This window comes from Rhinichthys klamathensis, unplaced genomic scaffold (assembly GCF_029890125.1).
Source record: "Rhinichthys klamathensis goyatoka isolate OS25496 unplaced genomic scaffold, OSU_Roscu_1.1 h1tg000275l_1, whole genome shotgun sequence".
NCBI lineage: Eukaryota > Metazoa > Chordata > Actinopteri > Cypriniformes > Leuciscidae > Rhinichthys > Rhinichthys klamathensis.
Genome location: NW_026606794.1, coordinates 876,369 through 901,693, shown reverse-complemented (window position 1 = coordinate 901,693; position 25,325 = coordinate 876,369). Strand labels below are relative to the sequence as shown.

The window sequence follows — 25,325 nt, the reverse complement described above, 5'->3', positions numbered from 1 at the left end:
GTTTTTCTCCTTTTTTTTTTTTTTTTTGGGAGGGTGTACGTTAACTATGCACTAAATTCTCCTTATTCATATTTTGTTTTAAATTATGCTGGTTTCATTCAATGTTATGATTCTTAAAGTAATTTCCCACATTGGTGAAAAATAAGGACCACAGAATGTTTGACAAATTCTTTTTTTTTTAATAAAAAAAAAATCAGTTTTTTTACAAAAGTGTGAAATAGATTTGTCTTCATCTGATGCAAAGAATGTAAACAGACTTTTACATTTACATATATATATATTTATATTATCAGTGTTCAGTATTGTTAGACAGACTGTTTTGTCACTTAGAAACCCTTTTAGAAGGCAGAGAAATTTGAATGCATTGTCTTTTAAGAGTGGGGTGTACAAGGAGAAATCTCATAGCAAAAATAACTGACCCCTCTCAATTCTCCCACCTCTCGAAATCCTACATCAGCTGTCAGTTCTGCTCCTCTAACTTGTCTTTCTAGCCATACAAGCCTGGCATCAGGATCCTCATCTGAGAACTGTAAGAGAATCCCTGAGGGCTTCAGCACCTGTAAGCATTGCCTCACTATCTGTCCAGCCTTAGCTTTACCTTCTGTAGACCTAACTAAAGCATCAGTAGTACCCTTGTCCAATATCATGTCCAGGCTTCTGGTCCCAAAGTGTCCTCTCAACTGTGTGCAGTCAAGTTCCAGGAAAGCAAGAGCAGAGGATGGGTTGCATGGTTGTACTGAAGCAGAATTAGTGTGCTTCTCCATAAGTCTCACTGCCACCGGGGAGATATCAGCACAAGTAACCTTTACAGCACACGGAGACGCTCTGTAGATACAGGGTCCTAATGCGGATGTGCCACAACCCATGTCCAGGATGTTGAATGGGCCACGGTGGGAATGAGACATGGTCCCAAGTACAGGAAGAATGAAGTCCTTAACTGAGTGAAATCCGAAGAACCATTCAAAATTCTTGAATTGGCCTTTGCTTCCTTTTTCTGTGTAGAATCTGTCCCATGTTGCTTTTTTGTCCATGGTTTCAATCAACTCATCTGTGAACACCAGTTATACATAATTAGCGTAAAGAATAAAAATACATATTTTTACCCTTTAACTCACAAGTATTTTTAAAGATGATGCAAGCGAATAACCGAAACTACTACATGGCAAATATGACTGAAACAGCAATCAGACCACGGGGCCCTTAATTTGTGGCAGACAGCTGTTTAGAAACTTGTTTGGAAATGGTAATTAAAGTTGCTATTCCGATTTGTGCAGACGCATGTGGACGTTAAATACAAGTATTTTCTAATCGTGCACTTACCTATGGTAATTACACGGAAATCTATTTCCCCAAAAGTACCAATCAAATTGAATCTCTAGACCCAAGTAAAACTCTTGACAAATAAAATACACGTACTTGTCAAACTAGTATGGTGCCATCTGTAAGCCTCCGACAGCTTTTGAAGGGTGCTTAGCGACACTGCAAGCCTTTTAAATGACATCATTTTAAATACCCAGCTTAAACCAAAACACCGGCAGCATGTGTGATTCTATGACTGACTGAACTGAACCAGAGAATGTCTAATATGTCCCGTAGACGGGCTTTGACTGAACTGAATGACACGACCCGGAAGTGTACATGCGAGAGGGGGCGGTGGAAGAAGAACTCGATCAAGATGGCGGATGAGCACCAGGAATCATCAAAGGTAGAGATGGAGGGTAAGTGCAAAAATAACATTTCCTCGCGCAGTTTTAAAGATTAGTGTCACGCGAAAACAAAACATCTGCACGATGGAGCTTGCATTAGGGCAAAGAATATGTTTTGACTGCTGCACGAGCAGGAGGAGGAATGCAGAGCAGGAGCATTAGCTGCACAAAGAGTTAACTGGGCTCATTTAACAACAACAACAAAAACAGCCTTCCTAACATTTTTTTGCACAGTGTCAAATTTTCGTTAGGAAAATATTTTATTTTACGCTTTTTTTTAAACTAAAAATTGAATAGGAGCCCTATTTGCCAATCAGCTGTAGTAGACTATAATATTCTCTTAATATTCACTCAGTGTATTAAGCGGTAAGTGGTATATGTATTTGTATTGTTGGTGTATGGTAACTGTTACGGACGTTTAGGATACTGATTTACTGACCTTTTTACATGTCGGATCGTGTAATGACATGAGAATCAGCAAGGTGAAAGAACTGAACTCCAGCATTAGCAACTGTCAACTGGGTCAGGTCCAGTTCTTGTGTGCATGGCATGTTTCTAAATCTTTTATGACTTATCTTTTTTGCAGGAGTGAACTGCCTCGCACATGACGAAGCCATAATGGCACAACAGGACCGCATTCAGCAAGAGGTGAGGGATCAGAGTAATGACTAAATGTCTCATTTAAAAGAAACCTTGTAATGGTAATTGTTGTCAAAATATCCTTTTTTTTCAACAACGAAGAGTTGGTCTCAAGATGTATCCACTCTCTTCTCAACCCCGTCCTTTTCTTTTTCTTTATTTTTTATTCTACAATTAAAGAGATGTCACACTCCAAAATTAAAATCCCCTGGCTGAAAGTAATCTATACAATATGTATGCTGTATAGTCTTCTGAACCTGTACCATATTGGCCACTGCCAGCTAGCGGATAGTGAGGAGATGTTCGCTGTATGTGACATGTTTTAGCCTAAAAAACGTGTGACATCGCTTAGAGCACCTTTAAGCATGTCATTTCTGTCATTAACATCATCAAATGGAATTGCCTGAAGGCCTGTTTACACGAAAAATGATAACTATAACACACCAACTGACAATAATGTTCTGTTTATTCTAAGCATGCTGCAGTTATGTTGTCTGCTGCTTTAAGTGCTCAAGCTCTTTAAAGCTGCTGTCCGTAGCTTTTTTTGGGTTAAAAATTATCCAAAATACATATTTGATAAAATACATAACCAGCCAGTGTTCAAAACTATCTGCTTGCCTTAGCTCGATGCAAAACGGTAAGCTTGTAATAATGTTTTTAATTTTAGTGGTACTGGTGGATTTCCGCGGGAGATTCGAGCATGTCTTTGCGTCATTACGTCACATCTGTACACATAAAGAAGGAGTCTCGGCTAGTATAAGCTATATTGCGTGTGAGGATGTTGGAGGTAGAGATTTATAGCCTTTTCTCACAGCACTTGATATAATTAAACTTATCAATTTGATGGCGGATCCAGAAAGGTTCAAACGACGATCATCATCAGTGACAACTAGAGACTCACCCGCTGTAACATGCAAAAGACTTCGTTCGGACTTCGGAGTGGCTACAGAAAAAAAGAGACTGCAACCGGACCCATGCGAAAACAAGGATAATATCGGAAGGACATCACATGATGTAGTCACGCAATGCTTGCTGACGTTGTTAACATTAACAATTAGAGAACATAGTATAGCTACTTTGCACGGTTTTGCGTGAAATGATAACTTATAAGCAATTGTTAGATTTAATCAGCGCGATTTACTGCAATGTCAGAACCAGAACAAAAGTGAATGTTTCTTACTAGTTCAGATGACATTTCCCCGTGAAAATTCTTATGTTGGTCATACTTCCAAAAAGAATAATCTGTGATTCTGAATGACAATATCCACATCGGCGCGGTGACTGACAGCTGCACACTCTCCTCAAACACTGTGTTCATCCGCGCTGTGCCGTGTCGAGGGTGTTGAACTACAACCCACGTAAAGTTGATAATTCCGCGAATGACTGCAATTGCAGATTTCGAACAGAGATGGCGACAAAGAGGAAAAATGCCGGACTGCAGCTTTAAAGTTATAGGATTCTAATTGCCTGTAAAATGGTTTTATCGTTCATCAGCTGGGAAAAAAATCCTATCGTTTCTCTGTGATTGTTGTTATAGTTGTGGTCTGGACTGCGTTATTCTCTTTAAAGTAAAAAAAAAAAAAAAAACTTTATCATTCTTGGTGTGAACTGCCCTTCAGACGTCTAGCATAAAAGTCATATGAATTGCTTTTGTAGAGATTGACAGCATCTTTCCCTATTCACATTCATTGTGTGGAAAAGAGCAGAGCTGCTCTGTATGCCACTGAAGAAAGAAAGTCACACATGTTTGGAACAATATGAGGGTGAGTAAATGAACTATCCCTCTTATTGTGTGTGTTTTGTTTTAATAGATAGCCACCACTAACCCTTTAGTGTCGGACATACAAGATCTCTCTGTGCTTAAGGGTGAATATGCTGCAGAGGACACCATTTACCAGCTCAAGATAAAGGTCACTACAGTTTCATGAGCTTACTTAGCAAGTACCGAAACCTTCTGTATAAATGTTTCTCTTACATGCGTCTTGTTCATAGGACCTTCACAAAAAGTATGCGCGCATTCGGAAGACACGGCCGGATGGAAATTGTTTCTACAGAGCTTTTGGATTTGCACATTTGGAGACACTACTGGAAGACAGCAAAGAGCTGCAAAGGTAGTTTTACTGTTTCCTGGGTTGCTTAAAGCAGATATCATTGCTTTTGTTTGGAAATTATACACCAATTCAGGAGATAGCAGCAACCTTAGTTACGTGAAGTGCAATTTCGTATATTGTGTGTATAGGGGTGGGCGATCTTCCCAAAATAACACGATCTGAATCGCAATCTTCTCAATTTTGAGATGTACTGTTGAGAATATCCAGACTGGAACAAGCCTATGGACTTATGTAATTGCATAATTTAAAACACAGTATTGCATTCAACAATCAGTTGTCAAAATAGTCGTTAAACCATGAGTTAAACTTGAAAGAAAGAAACAGCATGCGGCACAATGATCATTTTAACAAGATTATCACGTTTTCATAATCGTTGGAACTTGATTCATCACACAGCCCTACTGCTGTTTTTCAACTGCATCACCACGCATGAAAGACACATGATATACTTTGGCCAGTCAGCACAACCATATAGTAGGCAGTCATTGCTGTATTTTAACATTACGAGGACATAAAAGACCACGATCTCTACTATTCTTTTGAAAAGTAGATTGTGGACGTCTTCAAGATCGATCATAATATAAAATCGTCAGATCGCCCACCCCTAATTGTGTATATTGTTTTGCTTTCTGTCTTTGTTTTAGCAGTGGATAACCAGTTTATTGAATGTCTATTTATCAATCCTATCTCATTTTTGGCACTATAGGTTCAAAGCTGTGGCAGCTAAGAGCAAACTGGACCTTGTAAATCAGGGCTTCACTGAGTTCACTATTGAGGACTTTCACAACACTGTGAGTTGGAAAATGTATCATTTAAAAACTATGTTGCCGCCTTATATTCAAAACTCAAGGCTTAAATCCTGTCATTTTACTTGAATCATGCTTACTGTAGTAAGTGGATGCTCACTGTGGTTTCTCTCCTTTGTCAGTTCATGGACTTGATTGAGCTGTGTGAAAAGCAGCAATCACTTGGAGAGCTGCTTAACTCCTTCAATGACCAGAGCGTGTCTGACTACATAGTGGTTTACCTGAGGCTTCTCACCTCTGGGTACCTGCAGCGGGAGCACGTGTTCTTTCAGCACTTCATAGAGGGCGGTCGCTCTGTCAAAGAGTTTTGCCAGCAGGTGAAAAGATTATTACTTGTGAGCTAGTTTGTTTTTGACATCTTAATTATAATGTGCTTTTCGATGGAACTGTCTTCTATACCGATGAGCCAAAACATTATGGCCTATGCCTAATATGCTGTTGGTCCTCTACGTACTTCCAAAACAGCACCGACTAGCTGAGGCATGGACTCTACAAGACACCTGAAAATTGTCCTGTGGTATCTGGCACCAAGACGTTTTCAGCAGATCCTTCAAGTCCTGTAGGTTGCGAGGTGTGGATCGAACTTGTTGATCCAGCACATCCCACACATGCTCAATTGGATTGAGATCTGGGGAATCTGCTCTCGTACGTGGATTATTCAGTTATCTTAATTTTACTGTTGACGATTTGACATGATCCAGCATTGTTAGGTTCTTCAAAGCTCATCCCGGAGTTTCTGTCATAGCAACAAGTCCGTAAACTCAAACCTGCTCGTGAAGCGGCAGGCTTATATCATGTAAACAGGATTAGATTGCATCTTTTTAAGTGCAGCACAGGAGATGCAGATAAATTAGTAAAAAACTGCTGTCTGCTGTACTGTCAAGCTTTAATGAATGCTGTCACAACAAATCTGCTTCACAGGTAAAATTAAATGAATTGCTAATTACAACATTACAATAAAAATGTAAAGCCTGTAAATACTAGAAATCGTGAAATAATGGAAATAATTGGGAATCATTTAGTAAACAAACAGTACACATTTTACTTATCTGTTATAACTTTGATGTCGCTTTGGTTGCTTGGCTGCTTCTTTATGAAGGTCCAGACATTTTTCTGTCAGGTGTGTGATGTTCTTTTTTTAATATGTCTTGCCGCCAGCCAATCGCTGCATTGCTGATCATGGTTTCGAGTATCGATATATCTGCCCTTTCCAATGAACACAAGAACGCGCTGTAATCTCAGACAACTTAATCCAGATATTTTAATCAAATACACATTTGTTTGAAGAACCAAATTAGCCAGAGATCAGTTATCATGATTAGAAGATCTGGCATCTGTCAAATCATCTCTGATTTATTAAGCGAGGTATGAAGAATAGACCCCAGGGGCAACACCTTGAACTCTTCATGTTCCTAAAACCATTCCTGAACAATGTGTGCAGTGTGGGTAAGGGTGTATTATCCTGCTGAAAGAGGCCACTTCCACCAGGCAACACCATTGTCAGAAAGGGGTGTACCTGGTCTGCAACAATGTTTAGGTAGGTGGCACGTGTCATATTTAGCCAATTTTACCTACGGACCTAGGGTTTCCCAGCAGAACATTACCCAGAGCATCACACTCCCTCCACCAGCTGTCGTAAACGGCACACGTACGCATGGCTGACCACGTGATGTAAAAGAAAACGGGACTCATCAGACCAGGCGACCTTCCATTGCTCCAAGGTCCAGGTCCAATGCTCGTGTGCCTATTGTAGGTGCTTTCGATGGAAGACAGGGCTCATCATAGGCACTCTTTATTGGTTGGTGGCTACGCAGCCCCATATGCAGCAAAGTGCGATACACCATGTTGTCACATTCCTTCCATAACCATCATTAAAATTTTGTATGATAGACTTTATTGCTTTCATGTATGGCACCCAACATCCTGTCACCAGTTTTTGGTTTGTCCCTCCTCGGTTCACTGTTGGTAAATTCTCCCCACTGCTGACCGGGCACAACCCACAAGCCTTGCTGTTTCAGAGATATTCTGATCCAGTTGCCTTGCCATAACAATTTGGCCCATGTCAAAGTTGTTAATATCTTTATTTTTTGCTGATTTCTCTTGCATTCAACATGATTACGAGCCCAGATTGTTTGCTTACCATCTAACCCACCCAGACCTTAAAATGTGGCATTGTTACATGATCAACAATATTCGCTTCAGCTGTGACTGGTCATAGTGTTTTGGCTTATCAGTGTATATTATTTGAATTAAAGATATGATTTAAAATATTTCATAAGAGCTAGATGTTGGTTTGTAACTGACCTTCAGATTTTATTTCCACGCGTGAATGAAACACTACCATGTGGTGAATTTGATGAAATGAAGTGTTGTTTACATGGGAGTGTAGGTGTCAATGTCTAAAAACAGCCCTGTTGAGCTACAGTAATCAGGAGTCAAAGCATTACTGATTATACTTGGCCTAATAGTCAATGTTTTATTTTTTTAGGAGGTGGAACCCATGTCGAAAGAAAGCGACCACATCCATATCATAGCCCTAGCACAGGCACTGAACGTGCCCATATTAGTGGAATACATGGACAGAGGAGAGGGTGGAACGGTGAACAATCATGTCTTCCCTGAAGGAAGTGAGCCACGGATCTTTCTGCTCTACCGCCCAGGCCATTATGACATCCTGTATAAGTGATGCTCTATATATTCTGTGGTTCCATTGTCAAGAAACTATCCCAGTTTTACAGCCAAGTTGAGTCATACATATGTATGCAAGACTTTGCTATGATTAATCACGATAAAGTTTTCACTCCAGTTCTCATTACAAAATGTATGATTTTCAGTACAGACAAAACTTAATCTCAGAAAAACTGACACTGCATCAAATGGCAGCATTAGGGTTGTACAGTAGTTTGTGGTTGTAAATGTTGTCAACTTGCTTTTAGTGTTTTTCCTTTGTTACACTGCCTTTCATGAGTTTTATTAAAGGGACTTGCACCTCACATGACTAAAGTGAATTTGTTTTTGTAGAAATCAATTGTGAATGTGATGAAACTGAGGCGGGAATCAGAAGTGGATCTAAGCCAGTAACAAAAAGAATGACCACCATTGATTCAATTAGTTTTATTTCATAGACAGCACAGTGATTTTACATCATGCCTTGTACAGTCTGATGTTTATCTTAGGTAGGTTTGGATAATATCAATTACACTTGGAATCATGTACAACTCAAACGACTGCGCTACAAAAAGACATGACCAATCTCAAGCTAGAGGAATCGGTCTCTTTCCTCATTGCTTTTTTCTGTGGGAGTCAGTAGAGTTGGACAAAATCCATCCGGCCGGACCAAGGACAGCAATGGAGATAAAGGCCATCACAAATACGCTCTCCTAAACGTGTGGGGGAAAAGATATATGCCTGAGTACACACCAATATTTGCAAAAAGATGCAAGCATGAGAAACTATAGACCCACACATGCATTTAAGTAATGTCCAACATGTAAACAAACTTCAATTCCGTTGAGGAATTTGACATAACATTGAACTTTTAAATGCTGTGCGTCTTAAGAGAGTTAAGAGCAATATAATGTTTTTAAATAAATTGTCCGTTTAACCTGTAATGTCTTTACAATGTAGTGATGCAGCTAGAGCTAGACACACCAAGTTATTTATATGTAAAAAAGCGCCCCATTCCGGGCAATTTCTAAGATACAGATTCAATTAATATTGTTAAACATTAAATTGTAAAGTAGTTATCAAGATCCTTTGTAATTCTTTGATTGTCGAAAGAATTCCAGCAGGTGCAGTTCACTCAACCAATAAGATTTCATGTAGCATTTTCGTCGTGAAAGTCTATTCTGATTGGTTGATAACTCTTCACAGCGTTTGGGAGCTTTCCGCTTGTGCAAGATCACGGAAAGAGTCGTGCGCGCGATATCTGAGCGAGAGGAGAGGCAGATCATAAAAAAACACTGTTTTTGAGAGCGCGTGTAACTTACAGTTTTGTGCTAGAGTGAAGAAAATCCGCGTGCGAGCAAACATGGATGTACACTCGCGTCACTAATGCGCTCTCGACATATGTCATTAAAATAACTCCATATAAAAAGTAAGACCATTTCAGTAGTTAAATGCACATCATGTTTAGATTCTAAATTAGTTGAATCATGGCGGCAACAATCTAGCTGCTAAACAGACATCACTTCAACCAAGGGCGTAGATTTGGTTTGAACATTGGGGGGGTTGAAGTTTGGGTATGCCTCCTGATATTGTGATCCTGCCATGGTATAAATAATGGGGGGGTCGTAATGCATAGATTTAAATATGGGGGGGGGGGGGGGGGGGGGGGTTATATCCCCTAACCTGGCCCTAGCCAGATGAATTTCGCTCCGCCTAGCTTCACTCACATCCATCTGGAACCTCTTCCATTGAGAGTGATTTCTCCAACCAACTTTATGGTTTAGCCAATCAGGACGCAGGGCGGGAGTTTAATAGATGTGACGTAGTGGAGAAGCGACCGTGAGACTGTTTTGATTCAGACAACAATGGCGGCTCGCATCGAGGAAACAAGCGTTAACATTGATGCTGCTATTTCATCCGTGTTGTCCAATCTACCTAATATTGTTTCATTAAAAGAACATCAGAGAACGGCTCTTAAGGCTTTTGTTGGTGGAAACGATGTTATATAGATCAGTGCCTTCTCCCGACCGGATTCTTCAGCGTCACGGGTTGGCTTCGGTGTGAGTGGTTGAAATAGCACGTCGACAAAGATGACAGACAAGTGTCTTATCCAATCATATGCAAGGATTTTTGATAAGGCCCAGCCTTCTGAAACGCAATTTCAATGGATCGGTTTCAGATGGATGTGAGTGAAGCTAGGCGAAGCGAAATTCATCTGGCTAGGGCCAGGTTATATATCCCCCCCATCCCCCCCCACAAATTACGCCCCTGACTTCAACACGCTTGAAATGTTTTCGAACAAAAACGCAATGAGCGGAACATGATCATGGCGCTGTTTAGAACAGTCAATCAAGTGAAAATTATGTAATGACGTAAGATAATTGAGTAGGTTTTATAAAACTAAAAACTGTTAGAAAAAAAAATACTTCAGATTAGCAGCTACTCCTTCCCTGTATTATTGCATTCCCGTTGAACTTACCATTACGCCGACCTTGCCTTTTGCAGCTTTCGAGGTAATGTAGAAACGCTGGGTAAAGGCATGCTGCCTGGGTGTAGATCTCGTGCTTCTGAGTGCTCGTACAAAGCCCAACACCATGTTGTCCACTGTAAACCAGCAATGAATAGTTGAGAATAGAAAAACAATGCTCGCCCCTCATTTATACATTTACGTTCCCGCCAAGTAGTTTTAATAGGCTCGTGTTCTCACTTCCATCCAATCAACACCCCTCGTTAATTATTAGTTGCAATCAACCTATTAAATCACATCTCAAACATTAGAATGATTATTATGTTCAAACATTACAATTTTTAGGTTACAAACACTGCGTGATGATAATGTATTTTTAAAAATACAAATACTCCACAGCCTCTAAAATCTTCATGCATTATTAAAATGAATTAGCAAAATATTGACCTCAGGGCTTAGACTAAATCAGGATTAGGCCTTAGTTCAATTAGGGCATTTAAGTTGCTTTTATAAACGTGCCTTGGAAATAAATAAATAAACTACTGGAATGCATCTTGAGACAAAACAATGGACATAAGTTATGTCAGCTAGCTAAACACAACGCAACCTTTTCAGAATGAACTAGGTAAAACTTATTTTAAAAAAGAAAAGGCATAGCCCTGATAAGATATTTTTTAATTGTACATGTTTAACAATGAATCTTTTCAATCACAAAAAAGGAAAAAATTATCAATAGACCAAATATTTCCTTTCATCTCCAGCGCTTAGCTGTTTACAATGTATGATACAACAAATGAACAAGAGTTTATAGTAAATAAACTATAACGTTTATACAAAGTGAAGGAAAAATTAAAACGGGAAACATAAGCACAAAGGCACTTTTTCCTTCTTGATCTGCATTTTTGAAACCAAATACATACATTCATTCTTTATTCCTATACAGCAACTTCTAAATCTCTCCTTATAATCTTCATCTCATGCTCCTTTGTTTTGCAAAAAAAATTGAAAAAGACTTTCAAGGCAGTAAATTGTCAATGAAGCAGCATTCTCCTTACTTCTAGAGAAATGTCCAGTTTCTCAGAGTTAAGGAAATCTTGTAGCAATCACCTCAAAAGTTGCCATGTCAGCGTGTGAGATGATACATAAGATTAAACACAGTGCATCTCATTTAACTAAAAACTCTTATTCAAAGGAAACTTGTATATATATAAGGGCTTTGGTAAGGCAAGGCTGGTCTTCTCAAAACATTTATGCATGACATTCCTCAAACCAGGGACAGAACATTTATATTCTAATGTTCACAAAGACAAACTTTATCTTTGGCAATAATAATTATCTGAGAAAAGTGTAGCAAGTACTATAAGGCATACTGAATATGAAATGTAAGTATAAAAAAGGTCACTTCTTGAAAACACTGCAATAATAGGCCACAATGTTTAATTTAAGAAAAGTTCCAGTTATGACAGAATGAAACTTCTGTGACTTAAAGACGCACTTTAGCATCAACCATGTACACGTTTTCAATGTACATACAAATACTTGAAAACAAACCATTTTAAACGAAACAATGTTTACCATGCCAAAGAGTAGAAATCAGATACATGCAGAGGAGTAAGGCTGTAAATTATTGTTAAAGCACTGTGACCTTGAATCAAGGATTCTCTAATTTACTGACAGAGATCTATATATATATATATAGTGTGTATGATTATTATATACACACATAAATAAATAAATAGCAGTGCATGGACACTCCCCCAGCTGTATTCAATGAGAAGTATACGCACACATGCGTTCTTTGGCGGTGTCTGAGGTTAACTGAGTAAGCGCAAACTTTACTGAACGGTTATTAGTGCAGCTGAAGTCCTAACAGACAACTTCAAGTAGTGATGTAGTGTTTTCAAATTGAACTGAACATCATTCTATGGTAATTGTGCCCTTCTGTACTCAATTGTCGTGAAAAAGCAATATCCATTTTTTGAAACATACTGCAGAACAAGGTCTTTTCGGTCCCATTCAAATCCTGTTATACATACACACAGTAATCTTAAAATAATGTCTATTATTTAAAGCACTTCTCAGTAATGGCCGTAACCCAGACCGACCCCCAGCCCCAGGCCGAGGCTCTCTCGAAGTCCCCTGAGCTGCTCCTCGCCGAGCCTGATCTTGTCATCCAGTTGCCTCTGCTCTACCAGTAGGGCCGCTTTCATCTTCACAAAGTGACTGTAGTCACGCATCTGTTCTGGGGTCAGGCAACATCCCAGCACCCTGCCAACAGCCTGCTCACGCCGGTCCACGTGTTCCTTGAGCTCCTGAGCCTCTCCCATCTGCCCCAGCAGCTGCTTCTTCTTTTCCAGAAGTTGTAGCTATAGCATCACAGAAAGAACAAGAGAGACAGCGAGAATAAGACATGGCCATTGAATAAAAATGTTAAGCAAATCAAACAAACTTGGGCTAGTTTTGAGCATGAATGGGCGGGTTTTGAATAGCAATTGGGCTGGTTTTGTTACTCAGATACAACCAATCAACGCTATATTGTATACGTTGTACTATAACAATCTATATATAACTATGGACTATATATCCAACTTTTAAAGTCACCATGAAATCAAACTTGTCAATTTTTATTATTTATGGAATATTGCAGTATTTATAATAATAATTTATTTGTGCACATCATTATTATTTTTTATTCATGTGCTCTCATAAACTTTAAATCAAAGTAACTTCCCCTCCCTCTTGCAGTGTGACATCTCTCCACTTCTCTAATGATGCGTTTACTGACGTGAGGGCGGGGCAACCTGTCACTCACATGACATCACAGCAACAGCCAACCATAACCATCCAACAACCCAATCAATTTCCGATGGACAAAATCAAGTCCCGCCCTACATTTTTTCTTAACCAAGCTGCCATTTTACTCAGATATATGTCACAATAAGGAAGAAAAAACTATTGCAACTTTTGTTTCATGCCAACATTAATATACAGTAATCAACATTTGAAGTGGATCAAAAAAAGTTAATCAAAGTTGTCCTAAGACAAGAACGGGTATTGTTCAAAATTCATGTATAACTTTGATGAAAGGTTTTGATCCACTTCAAATGTTGACTACTGTTTATCGCTGGGTCATAATAACATACTGTATCTCTCCTCACCCTCTCGTGGTGGCCAGTCTCTGGGTCAACACAGTCCAAGGCACTTTCCACACGGATCAGCCTCCCAGAAAGTGACAGCAGCAGGCTGGTCACTTTGTCTAGGTCGCCGATGAACATGCGAAACTTGTCAACCTCATTGGGTTTGCAGATAGCGAGCACCAGGCTCTCCACCTCGTCTCCCAGCTGAGTGTTGGCCCGAATATCCTCTTGCAGGCCCCTCTGTGCCTCACGCAGGACACCCAGCTTTTTACGAAGGCTCTCCATCAGCTGCTTCTGTAAATGTAAGCATTCACTATGAGAAGCAGTATACACAGTATATACACTATAGTTAAAAAGTTTGGGGTCAGTCAGTCAGAAATTAACTAACTAAATTATACTTTTATTCAGCAAGGATGCATTAAATTGCTCGAAAGTGACAGTAAAGACATTTATAATGTTACAGAAGATTTCTGTTTCAATTAAATGATGTTCGTTTGAACTTTATATTTATCAAAGAATCTTAATTTCATGATTTCCACAAGAAGAGCACAACTGCTTTCAACATTCATAATAATAAGAAATGTTTCATAAGTAGCAAATCATCATATCAGATGATGTCACTGGAATAACGGCTGCTGAAAATTCAGCTTTGAAATTACAGGAATAAATAACATTTTAAAATATATAAAAATAGAAAAAGGTTGAAAAAAAATGTTTTTATTTATAATATATATATATATATATATATTTTTTTTTCAAATAAATGCAGATTTGGTGACAGTATGACAATATTTTTGTCAATCTTAATGGAGATTCATTTATTGTTTAATTTATACATTTTTAACATGATGTAAATACAGGGCTCTTTGTGTGGGAATTTTTATAGTGATTTTTTTCCAATTCAGGTTTTGAATAAATAAACTGATCAAAGTAATTTATTAGAGATGCACTCCGTCTTCATAGAAACTGACTACATCCAAAAAAACATCTTGAGTTATAAAAGTAACTTAAAGAGGGTCAGAAAAGTGAAGTTAAGTTTCATATGTACTTCAGTAACATTTCAAGTGTCCATGAACTTTGGGGCCACATCTGAAATTACACGAAATGGAAAGATTTTGTGAACCTTGATGACTTTACATTTACAAAGCGTGTAATAAGCGACCCATACATTTCTAAATCTTTCACCTTATAATTGAGTTCTTCCTCCTCCTCTCTCCTCTCTGAGATCTCTCGAATCTTGGCAAGAAGTTGTGCGTTGTCAACTGATGTGTCGTAACAGGTTGATCGTGACACTTGTGCTGTGGATGTTCCCAGTCTAGAGGGCCTAGAAAAAAGGTCATGGATATTTCAGCTTTTTAGATTACTCTGAATTACAGCACCCCTTAAAGGGATAGTTCACTTTGAACTAAATTTTTGATATGTTTTAGCTTACCTCAAGAGCATCCAAGATGTAGGTGTCTTTGTTTCGCAGAAGTTTCAATTTTGATATTTTTAGGTCAAACCGTTCTTGTCTGTTAGTCATATAATGCAGGTCTATGGTAACTTCCTCAAAGAGCATGCACAGAGAAGTCCAAATTAAACATGATTTAATGACTCGTAAATGTAAGTACACATTGATGACCTAAGAAACGAAATGAGCGGTTTGTGTGAGAAAACGAACAGTATTTATATCGTTTTTACCTCTTGTAAACACAGCCACGTCCAAGTGATCTTAGGGCACGGGCGCTTCGGTCTGTGCGTTACAAGAGGTAAAAACGATATAAATACTGTTCGTTTTCTCACACAAACCGCTCGTTTCGTGTCTTAGGCCATCAATGTGTACCGGGACTTACATTTACGAGTCATTAAATCATGTTTAATTTGGACTTCTCTGTGCATGCTCTTTGAGGTGGTGACCATAGGCCTGCATTATATGACTGACAGACAAGAACAGTTTGACCTAAAAATATCAAAATTGAAACTATTGCGGAAACAAAGACACATCCATCTTGGATGCCCTTGAGGTAGGCTAAAACATATCAAAAATGTATTTCAAAGTGAACTATCCCTTTAAGGGATATGGTGGTGGGGAATAAATATGAGATTGGAGTAGGAAAAATAATAAGTCAAACGCTTTTGGGTTCCTTTGCAAATGTTTTGTGTTCCCCTAAGAAACTTTGCGTTCCCTCGCTAAAAGTTTGCATTCGCCTGAGAAACCTTGCAATTGCTTGCAAATATTCTGAGGTCTTTGCGAGCTTTCTCAGGGGAACGCAAAGTTTTTATGAGCGAACGCAAAGTTTCTCAGGGAAACGCAAAATCTTTTTTTTCCCTCCCATCTCATATTTTTTCCATCACCATGTCCCTTTAGTGGCTCTGTACTGAAGCACGCCGTGACAACCATAACTATTCATGGCATTTAAACAAATTGTCGTACCTCTCTAGTGTTCCTCCACTGATTGGGTAACCCCCTCTCCAGCTCTCTCCACCTATCTCTGTATTTACACTGTGTGGAAATAACTCTCCAATCAGCTCCTTCCTAGATATACCATAATTATCGTCCAGAATGGAGTCCACCAGGGAGCTCCTCGGTCCTCTAATGCTTCTTGCCGATGGAGCCCCTTCCTCAGGCATGTTGTCGATGTCTGTCTCCAGCACCATAACAGGCCGAGCAAAACCCTGCATCTCCACCCTGACCTCTCCTTTCCTCCTCTGAACTTCCCCTGCTCGCTCATTCTCACAGATCTCATCGATGTCTGTCTCCAGTGGCAGGTTTCCATCTTCTACGATGCTGGGACTGCGGGAGGAAACAATCTGGTTTTTGTGGGCTGTTCCGGGAAAGCCTGCTTGATGGGGCTGCAAGTGGTAGTTGTTCATGGAGAAGTAGGATTCTGGATACACAGGCCCAGCTGACAAGCTTTTCTCTGGGATTTCAAGAGACCTGGTAGTGCCCTGTGCAGGGTAGTGAGGACTGGACCGGTCCCACTCAACTCGATGCTCAGGAAAGACGGGCTTCACCAGTGTGACTCTAGGCTCATCTGATGCTGCAGCAGTGTGGACAGGTATTCTAAAAGAGGACAGACAATAAGGTAATTTATTCAAAAGTACATTAAAAATGTAATTAATTAAATAGTACTGTTCAGAAGTTTAGGTTCAGTAAGATCTTCTTTTTTTTTGAAAGAAATTAATGCTTTTATTTAAAAAATGCATTTAAAAACTAACAAACAATAATTTCCGCAAAAAGAAAAAAAAAACCATGGAGATGTGTTCTCTCATGTATTCAAAGTGTAAAAACACAAACGTGTTTTTACTTTTTACTTAATGGTTACACCACATACATTTTTTGGATTTTCAAATTCTTGAAAATGGTTTGTCAAAACCATATAAAATCAACATGAATACAAAGAGTACACTTCTAAGATGTCAGCACATGTGCTTTAAACTAGAATTTTAAAAAGACTTGTCCTGTTCTTCATCATGGATCTTATATGTCATTATACGTGGGGTTGGATGGTACGTTTTACCTTGTGCATGGTTCAGGGTGTGGCAAAGGCTGATGAAGTTCTCTCCTCATGTCATAGTTCTGAAGGGTTACGTCCCTCTCTCTTGGGGGCAAGGCTACAGGTTTAAAAGCCCGACGTGTAAAAGCAGGGCTGGGTGGAGCCACCGAGTACTCTTGACTGCAGCAGTGACGGCTCTCTGAAACCTCCCTCGGAGGAAGACTATAGGAACGCTGACGTGTCATTTCAGCCACACTGGGGGGCCGGGACGTGCACGTCTGTGGCCGAGGTGGAGAGGAAGAGGGAGAGGAATAGAGTGGCGGAGAGGAGAAGAGGTTGTGGTGGGATGCCCGCCTCTTGTGGAACTGCTCCCATTTTGGGGGTGGTGGACGAGGAGGCGGGGGCCCTTTTTTCTTTTTTACCTCACCGACACATACTCCATTCTCATCCAGGTCGCTAAGAGTGGACGCACGCATTCTGCTGACATTGGTGTTTGAAATCTGATTATGAAAATTTTGTGTCTCCATGCGAATGTCGTTCTCTGACATAGCACGGTTTTTAAGGGGTGAAAAAAGATGCTCCTCGATGCAGCCACCTTGACCCATGAAGTTCAGAACAACAGCACATTCTTCTGTCTTGGAGGCTATTTTACACTTTGAGTAGTCCCTGTGGAATAAGAAATGTTATGCTATACTTCTTCTAAGTAAAGGTTTGTCATATGTACAGTATACAAGTAAAGAATGCATAAAATAGGGGCAATAACAGCATATACAGATGAAACTAATATATTATATAGACTCATTACATGCAAAGTGAGATATTTCAAGCCCTTTGTTATAATTTTGATAATTATGGCTTACAGCTTATGAAAAACCCAAATTCAAAATTAGAAAATTGTGAAAACGTTTTCATACCTCTCTGTCAGGCTGTAGTTTCTGTTTAGTTTTTTTGTTTGTTCCTGTCCCCGCACAGGCTGGGCCTGTAAAATACATTTGCCATCTATTTAAAATATAGGTGTATTTTGAAAAAAGTATTTAACAGAAAAAATGTACAAATATTTTAAACAAATAAATGGAAAAGGTGAATACACAAACACATATACACATACATATACACATGTATATACACATATCAATGTACATATGTACCCTCATACGGGCAATCGGGCATAAAATATACACATATATAAAAACACATTGATTCTACACATACGCCTATAAACATACCTACACATGTACATGTATGTACATATTCCCACACATATATAAATAAATATAAACAGTCAGATATATTATTTTGATAGATGCTGTTTTACATATAATTTAAATGTATTGATGTAGTACAGTAGAGTTGATAATGTTTTTACCTAACCCTATTTGCATTATTCTAACTCCAAAGAAAAACTAAATTGGTAAAGCAATAAAATGGTGATTTATGTAACTTTATACCTTTTCACCAATCTGTTATTTAGGATATCTGAAACAACCCGCTATAGGTGAACCCTGGCATTTAAACGCCTCTCTCAAAAGGGTTTAAATAACATGCTCAATTGTACAATAGAAAAGCAAGAGTGCTCTATGTAACCAAACAAATACTGGTTTACCACTGTTGTGCCAACCATCTAGAGCCCAGTTTTTTAAAAGCACACAAAGTGTAAAATAAATATAAGGGTTAGATATCCAAAAGTTCCTTCCTTGTGAATAGTATCTCTGATTCTCATCTAGAGTAGGGGCTTGATTCCACCACAACCAGGAAAATCCCTCTTGAATTTACCTCAATTTGCCCTCAAGGATTAATAAAGTTTGTCTATCTAAATACTGAAGGAATAATAATGGCTCAGAGATCAGTTGAGCATTAATTCCTGTTTTAAGATGAAACTTTTAAAATGCTTTTCAAAACCAAAGGACATGTATTAAAAATAGTGACTGTTGACACATATTCAATACATATTCAATCTTCCTGTTGTTTTAGAGCCGATTTATGATTTGTATACAGTTCTGGCCAACATTTAGCCTTTTGAGACTCTGAGGAAGGCCAGTTTCAATATATACTGATCTGTATGAATGCTAATATTAAAATAAGTCTGCACTGAGGACTGAAAACAACGGTCTCATTCCCATCTACATGGCACTATACCAAAGAGTCTTAAAATAACAGCTCAAGTAGAGTATAAACGGTTTCATTCTTATTCAGTTCTAACAGTGTGCATATAAATCAATGCACAAAGAAGACACATAATCTTTTACAGATAACATAAAAGTATCAATCTGGCTCAGTGCATTTTTAAATAAAGGCTCAGCAGGAACTAAACCACAATTTCCATCCCATATGCAATAAGACTATTTTCAATTCAAAGCTATAACAGAAATCAAACGTTCAACATGTCTTTGTAAGGACTCATCTTTTAGCTCATAGAAGCCTAGAACTGTAAATAACCACAATAAAGAAAGCAAATCACACCCTCTTTCAGCAAAGTTTGATTTCCATCAGGCTAGTATTCATTATAAGCACATATACAGGCTATTCATTATGAATTTATGAGGTTGTTATTTGACAGTGAACTGCAGGAGGAAAGCTTTACTCTTACTTGGATAAATAATTTAAAAGCAATGTGTCGTGTGCCATGTCTATTCCATATATAGTGCATACTATGACATTTACATCCATAAGGTATCCCCCAATACCTGTAAATCCTTCTATGTAACTTTAATTAGTAAGGTAAATGGGAAAACCACATCATCACTGATTTAAAGCTGCAGTCCATAGCTTTTTTTGGGTTAAAAATTATCCAAAATACATATTTGAGAAAATACATAACCAGCCAGTGTTCAAAACTATCTGCTTGCCTTAGCTCGATTCAAAGCGGTAAGCTTGTAATAATGTTTTTAATTCATTTCCAGTGGTACTGGTGGATTTCCGCGGGAGATTCGAGCATGTCTTTGCGTCATTACGTCACATCTGTACACATAAAGAATGAGTCTCGGCTAGTAGGCTATGAGTGTGAGGATGTTGGAGGTGGAGATTTATAGCCTTTTCTCACAGCACTTGATATAATTAAACTTATCAATTTGATGGCGGATCCAGAAAGGTTCAAACGACAATCACCAGTGACAACAGATTCACCCGCTGTAAAATGCAAAAGACTTCGTTCGGACTTCAGAGTGGCTACAGAAAAAAAGAGACTGCAACCGGCCCATGCGAAAACAAGGATACATATCGGAAGGACATTACATGTAGTCACGCAATGCTTGCTTGCGTTGTTAACATTAACAATTTGAGAACAAAGTATAATTTGCACGGTTTTGCGTGATATGATAACTTAAAAGCGATTGTTAGATTTAATCAGCGCGATTTACTGCAATGTCAGAACCAGAACAAAAGTGGATGTTTCTTACTAGTTCAGATGACATTCGGTGAAAATTATTATGTTGGTCATACTTCCAAAAAGAATAATCTGTGATTCTGAATGCCAGTCTCCACATCGGCGCGGTGACTGACAGCTGCACACACTCTCCTCAAACATTGTGTTCTTCCGCGCTGTGCCGTGGTGAGGGTGTTGAAGTACAACTCACGTAAAGTTGATAATTCCGCGAATGACTGCAATTGCAGATTTCGAACAGAGATGGCGACAAAGAGGAAAAACGCCGGACTGCAGCTTTAATGTATTGCAATGCTAGTTAATGTTGTTAATGACAGTATTACTCAGAAATTCTGGCTTTTTTATATTAGTGGTTCCCTGGGTTGGCTGAGAGCCTCGATCAGAAATACTTGACAATCCCTTTTTAAGACAATGGATAATGCTGAATTCCCAGTCTTACCTCAGTTGGGGTGTAGCTCCTGGCCCTGTAGGGTGAATTTACGTGGTAGCCGTCATACTGATTGTGCTGGGTGGTCACTGGGTGGAACGCTGAGCAAGGCTTTTGGATGTTAGTGGTAGTGTTGCTATAGAAATGCTCAGAGGACTGCAGGGAGGAAGGAACCTGAGGTGTGGGCGGCTGCTTCCGATAGGCGTCATGAGATAAAGACTGAGGAACTGTGTCACTGCTTATATTGTGTTCAGAGCGAACAGTTTCTCTCCTGGACTCCCATTCTTGTTCTCTCTGTAGCAGCCTCTGCCTCTCCTCCCAGTCCTTCACCATTTGTTTCTCTTTTTCCCTCTCTTTCCTTAATCTTTCCTTCTCCCTCTCTTGTTCTCTAAGCTTCTCTTGCTCCTTAACTTTCTCCTGCTCTCTTTGTTTCTCCTGCTCTCTCTGCATCTGTCTCTCCATCATTTTTTCTTGGTCTTGTTGGGAACTCATAAACGGTCTCCCAGTGTCCAGTGAGTTGACATATGGCACATCTTGATACGAAAACCTTCTCCGGCCCAGGTTAGAGGCCATCTCAATAGGTTCAGGTGAGGATGGATGGTTCGGCCTACACGGCTTGTCTAGTCTCTGATTTCGACTTGTCAGGCTTGATAAGTTTGTTACAGACTGACTCAACTTCCTGCTAGTCTCCTCAAAAAACCTCCTGCGGTCTGCAAAGGGAGGGATGTCACACTCGTCTGATCGACCTAAACGGCCGCTGGAGGAACTTGTCCTCCCTCTAGTCGATACCATTTTTCCAGACCACATCTGTCCAGTAGCCTCATTTCTCTTACTCTCAGAGGGCTCAGTTTCTGGTTGAAGCTTGCGTTCTGGTGTCCAACGCCATCGCCGTGGTTTACCTGCAGGTGCTATCTCCTCCACCACATGCACATAAACTTGTCTGGCCTGTTGAGGGATCTGAGTTTGGGTCTGAGATGACTGGAAGTCCACAACCCTGGTGCTGGAATGTTCCTCAGCTTGTGTAGTATCAAGAACTTGTTGAGGTATATGTTTGAATATTTGCACAGAGGAAGTGGGCGGTTTGGTAAGAGGTCTTGGGAGGGTTTGGGGTCTGGGTTGATGGTACTCTGGAGGAGCTACTGCCTCTGTGTTGAGATCTGCAACCTCTTCTTCCACGGTCTCTTCACCACAAGGGTTTCTACTCTTCTGCAGCTGAGCCTTCTTCCTCTGGATCTCATTTCTAAGGTTGGTGGCAAAACGGTCACTTCTGCGACGTGACTTGGAGCTACGTAACTGCCGTTTCTGCGACTGCTTTGTAGCATTGCCATTGTCCTCCATTACTTTTCCTCCATTCTCATTTAAGTGAGTGTCCACACCTACCGAACCAATGTTCTTCTCAATGGTCTGAGAGTTAGTGGTGGAGAATCCATTCCCCGTGGGATTTACAGGATTCCCCCACAGATTCTGTCCAGAATCAAGAGGTTCCTCCTCTACCCTGGGATCCTCAAGTTCGGAAGTTGCCACCGAACCAGGCGTGGAACATCGGCTTGCTTCCCACTTGCCCTGAGACTTATTTGGACTAGTATCGCTCAGATAAAGAGGAGACTGTGACCACAGGCAAGTTGGAGATGCACAATGATCACTTTTGTCGCCAGAAATATCCATCATACACAGCTGAGAAGCTAGAAGTTTCTCAGGTGCACTGTGTCTGTGCATTGCTGACTGGAGATTATGTTCTGGTTGGAGTTGGCTTTCAATGTTCTCATCCATATTCCTTTGTGAAAAGGGACTCAGAGGAGGTGAAGGTGCCACCACAGATTTTGAAGAGTTCTCAAAGTCACTTGCTTTGCTATCTCTCTGAGAGTTTAAGGTATAATAAGTTCCAGTGGTGCACCCTTTACATTCTTGCTCATTGTCTTGTGTTCCATTCAAATAAACATTGCCTGTCAAAACTTCCTGGACTTGGGGTTGATCTTTAACTATGCAGCTGGTTACACTTGGGATGCCTACAGGAGCAGACACACAGCGTTTATCTGTTGGTTGGCCTCTAGTAGCCCTAAAGCTGTCCTTCCTCATGGGTGGCTGCGGTGGTGCACAGTGTTCCTCCTCGCAGCTATAGGACGACGGTCGGACTTTAGCTGCAGTTCTGTCAGACAGTATCTTGGAGCGTTGATGTTCTTCCTGCTGGTTTCCATGTCCACTGGGGGCAGAATGTTGGCCTCCGTCTGGATACCTGCAGGAAGAACCCAGACCCTGGAGGATGTTGTCCATGGAGTTGATCTCCTCAGGCTTGACAGGAACAGTGTAATCAGATGTGTTTGAGCTGGCTGAGAATGAGCTGTAAGCAGAGTCACGTTTGTTGTTGAAGATGACAGGATCAATGGGAGAGAGCTGACTGTCATAGTAACCCTGGTTGGGAGGATTCTCCAGACTCTCCATACTTCCTATTGAGCTGCTGCGGTCTGTGCTGTAGTGCCTGGAGATATGGCCCCACTGCATGGACAGCTCACTGCACAATGAAACAGAAGTGAACCAAGTTAGATAATGTGACAATCACCATAAGTATTTCAAAGATTGCCTACAAAAAGTAACGATGTACACTATTCAAAGCCAGCTTGAAATATCAGTATCAAATAATATCTGTATGTGCCAACTATACGTTTCAATTTCAGATTTTTCTTCTTTTTTTACAGATATTTTAATTTGATAATTATGTACGCATTTTCATTCTGTTACAGGTGTTGTAATTAGGTTTCACAGTCTCCTCAGCAAAACACTGAGGAACAAATCCCCCAAAACAAACATTACAGTTGAAGTTCAAAGTTAAAGATTAGTCCCTTAAGTCAATGCTGTGTTTTGTACTACAGGCTTTTTTTGTGTTTTGTGTGTGTTTTTGGTCACTCTACTGGTGATCTGTGAAGAATGTCTGAGTCATATGTCTGAAAATAGTGGTGGCATCCGGTGAGCCACATGTTGACATAAGATGTGAGATCACCAGCTTCCTCTTTGATTGTTTTCCTTGTGAAATTTGCTGGAAGCAAAATTCCCTAATTCAACAATGAGATTTATCTCTCTCCCTCTCGCACAGACACAAAGATCTGTTTAAGCTATTAGTAGTTTAATGGAAATGTTTCAAAAGGTGTCTAAATTAATGTAAATCACTGAAATGAAGGGAAAGAATGGTCATACAGATTAAAGTATGTTTACTTGAATACATCATCTGTATAATAGTTATATATACCAACCTGTTGTCACCTCCAGAGTGCCATGGTACACTGAGAGGTGTGAAGTGGAGCTGCATAGCCGAGGGGCCATCTGAGGGATCACCAGTGCCCGTAGTGCAGGGTGCCTCTGACAGCTTTGCCAGGTGCCAAGAGTGGGGACGGATCACTGGCACACTGCGCCTGCTCGAAGAACAGAGATATAAGCGAACACAAAGTCAGTAAGAACTGTATAGACTGAACAGTGTAAGAAGTATAACATCACTCTAATATTCCCAAGTACCAATTACTGACTAAAAGAAACCCCAATCTGGAAACCACAGCATTCAAGAATGAAGAAAAGACCCTATACTCCCAAAGCAGTGTCAGTCTTGACAAACACATACAGGAATCAAGGGAAATCTGTTTGACTTCACCATCTGGAACTCTTTCATATCTGCCGTCCACTGGATTACTGAAATGGCTGATTGAGGTTCTTTCTAAGACATCTACAGTAAATAAACGGCCAATTAATTTATAAAGTAGCAGCATTAATGGAACAAGGCCCAGATTCCAGGTACATCCCATCAGTTCCACTGACAGGAGTACAGTATTTACAAACATTCCAGATGGCAATAATGATCCAGAGGGAACAATGGTTTTTAAGAGCTTATTATTCAACTAATAATAATTTTAGTTTTTGCACGAGAGGCTAGAAAAGAATAGAAGCAAGTGAGAAATATCCAAAAATGCAATATGTAAGGAACAACAATCTTTTGGTATAACACACAGGACAGGAGACATTATACACTACAATTCAAAAGTTTGGGGTCTCTTATGCTTACCAAGGCTGCATTTATTTAATTAAAAATACAGTAAAAACAGCAATACTGTGAAATATTTATTTTTACATTTAAAATAGCCTAACTGGTTTATATTTGAATACATTTTAAAATGTCATTTATTCCTGTGATGCAAAGCTGAATTTTCAGCATCATGACTCCAGTCTTCAGTGTCACATGATCCTTCAGAAATAATTTTAATATGCTGATGTGCTGATCAAGAAACATTTCTTATTATTATCAATGTTGAAATCCATTGTGCTGCTTAATATGTTTGTGGAAACGGATTATTTTTTTCAGGTTTAGATGACTTAAAAAGAAAGTTTAAAAAACAGCATTTAATGGAAATATAAATCTTATGAAACATTATAAATGTTTTTACTGTCACTTCTGACAAATTTAAGTCCAAACTAAATCCAAACATCTTACTGACCTTAAAACACTTGTGAAACAAAGTGATATCTGCTA

General features: G+C 39.6%; 3 protein-coding genes across 3 annotated transcripts in view; 1 reads left to right on the top strand and 2 right to left on the bottom strand.

Moving 5' to 3' along the window:
- Positions 1-226: 226 nt before the first annotated feature.
- cskmt (citrate synthase lysine methyltransferase) lies at positions 227-1,515 on the bottom strand. Its single transcript, XM_056268573.1, has 2 exons — positions 1,417-1,515; positions 227-1,048 (listed from the first exon to the last, which is right to left on the bottom strand). The coding sequence occupies exons 1-2, from the start codon at positions 1,502-1,504 to the stop codon at positions 372-374; spliced, it is 765 nt and encodes a 254-aa protein (XP_056124548.1). The 5' UTR covers positions 1,505-1,515; the 3' UTR covers positions 227-371.
- A 102-nt stretch (positions 1,516-1,617) lies between these two features.
- Positions 1,618-8,255, top strand: otub1b (OTU deubiquitinase, ubiquitin aldehyde binding 1b). Its single transcript, XM_056268606.1, has 7 exons — positions 1,618-1,718; positions 2,293-2,354; positions 4,157-4,255; positions 4,338-4,456; positions 5,163-5,247; positions 5,385-5,579; positions 7,751-8,255. The coding sequence occupies exons 1-7, from the start codon at positions 1,676-1,678 to the stop codon at positions 7,946-7,948; spliced, it is 801 nt and encodes a 266-aa protein (XP_056124581.1). The 5' UTR covers positions 1,618-1,675; the 3' UTR covers positions 7,949-8,255.
- A 2,815-nt stretch (positions 8,256-11,070) lies between these two features.
- The window catches only part of shroom4 (shroom family member 4), a 55,419-nt gene continuing 41,164 nt past the window's right edge, over positions 11,071-25,325 (bottom strand). Inside the window, exons 3-10 of the mRNA XM_056268524.1 lie at positions 24,061-24,219; positions 20,828-23,324; positions 17,924-17,988; positions 17,034-17,675; positions 15,947-16,576; positions 14,719-14,857; positions 13,555-13,827; positions 11,071-12,762 (exon numbers count right to left, since the gene is read on the bottom strand). Coding sequence (XP_056124499.1) covers positions 12,475-12,762; positions 13,555-13,827; positions 14,719-14,857; positions 15,947-16,576; positions 17,034-17,675; positions 17,924-17,988; positions 20,828-23,324; positions 24,061-24,219 — 4,693 coding nt within the window. The 3' untranslated portion in view covers positions 11,071-12,474. The remainder of the gene's footprint in view (positions 12,763-13,554; positions 13,828-14,718; positions 14,858-15,946; positions 16,577-17,033; positions 17,676-17,923; positions 17,989-20,827; positions 23,325-24,060; positions 24,220-25,325) is intronic.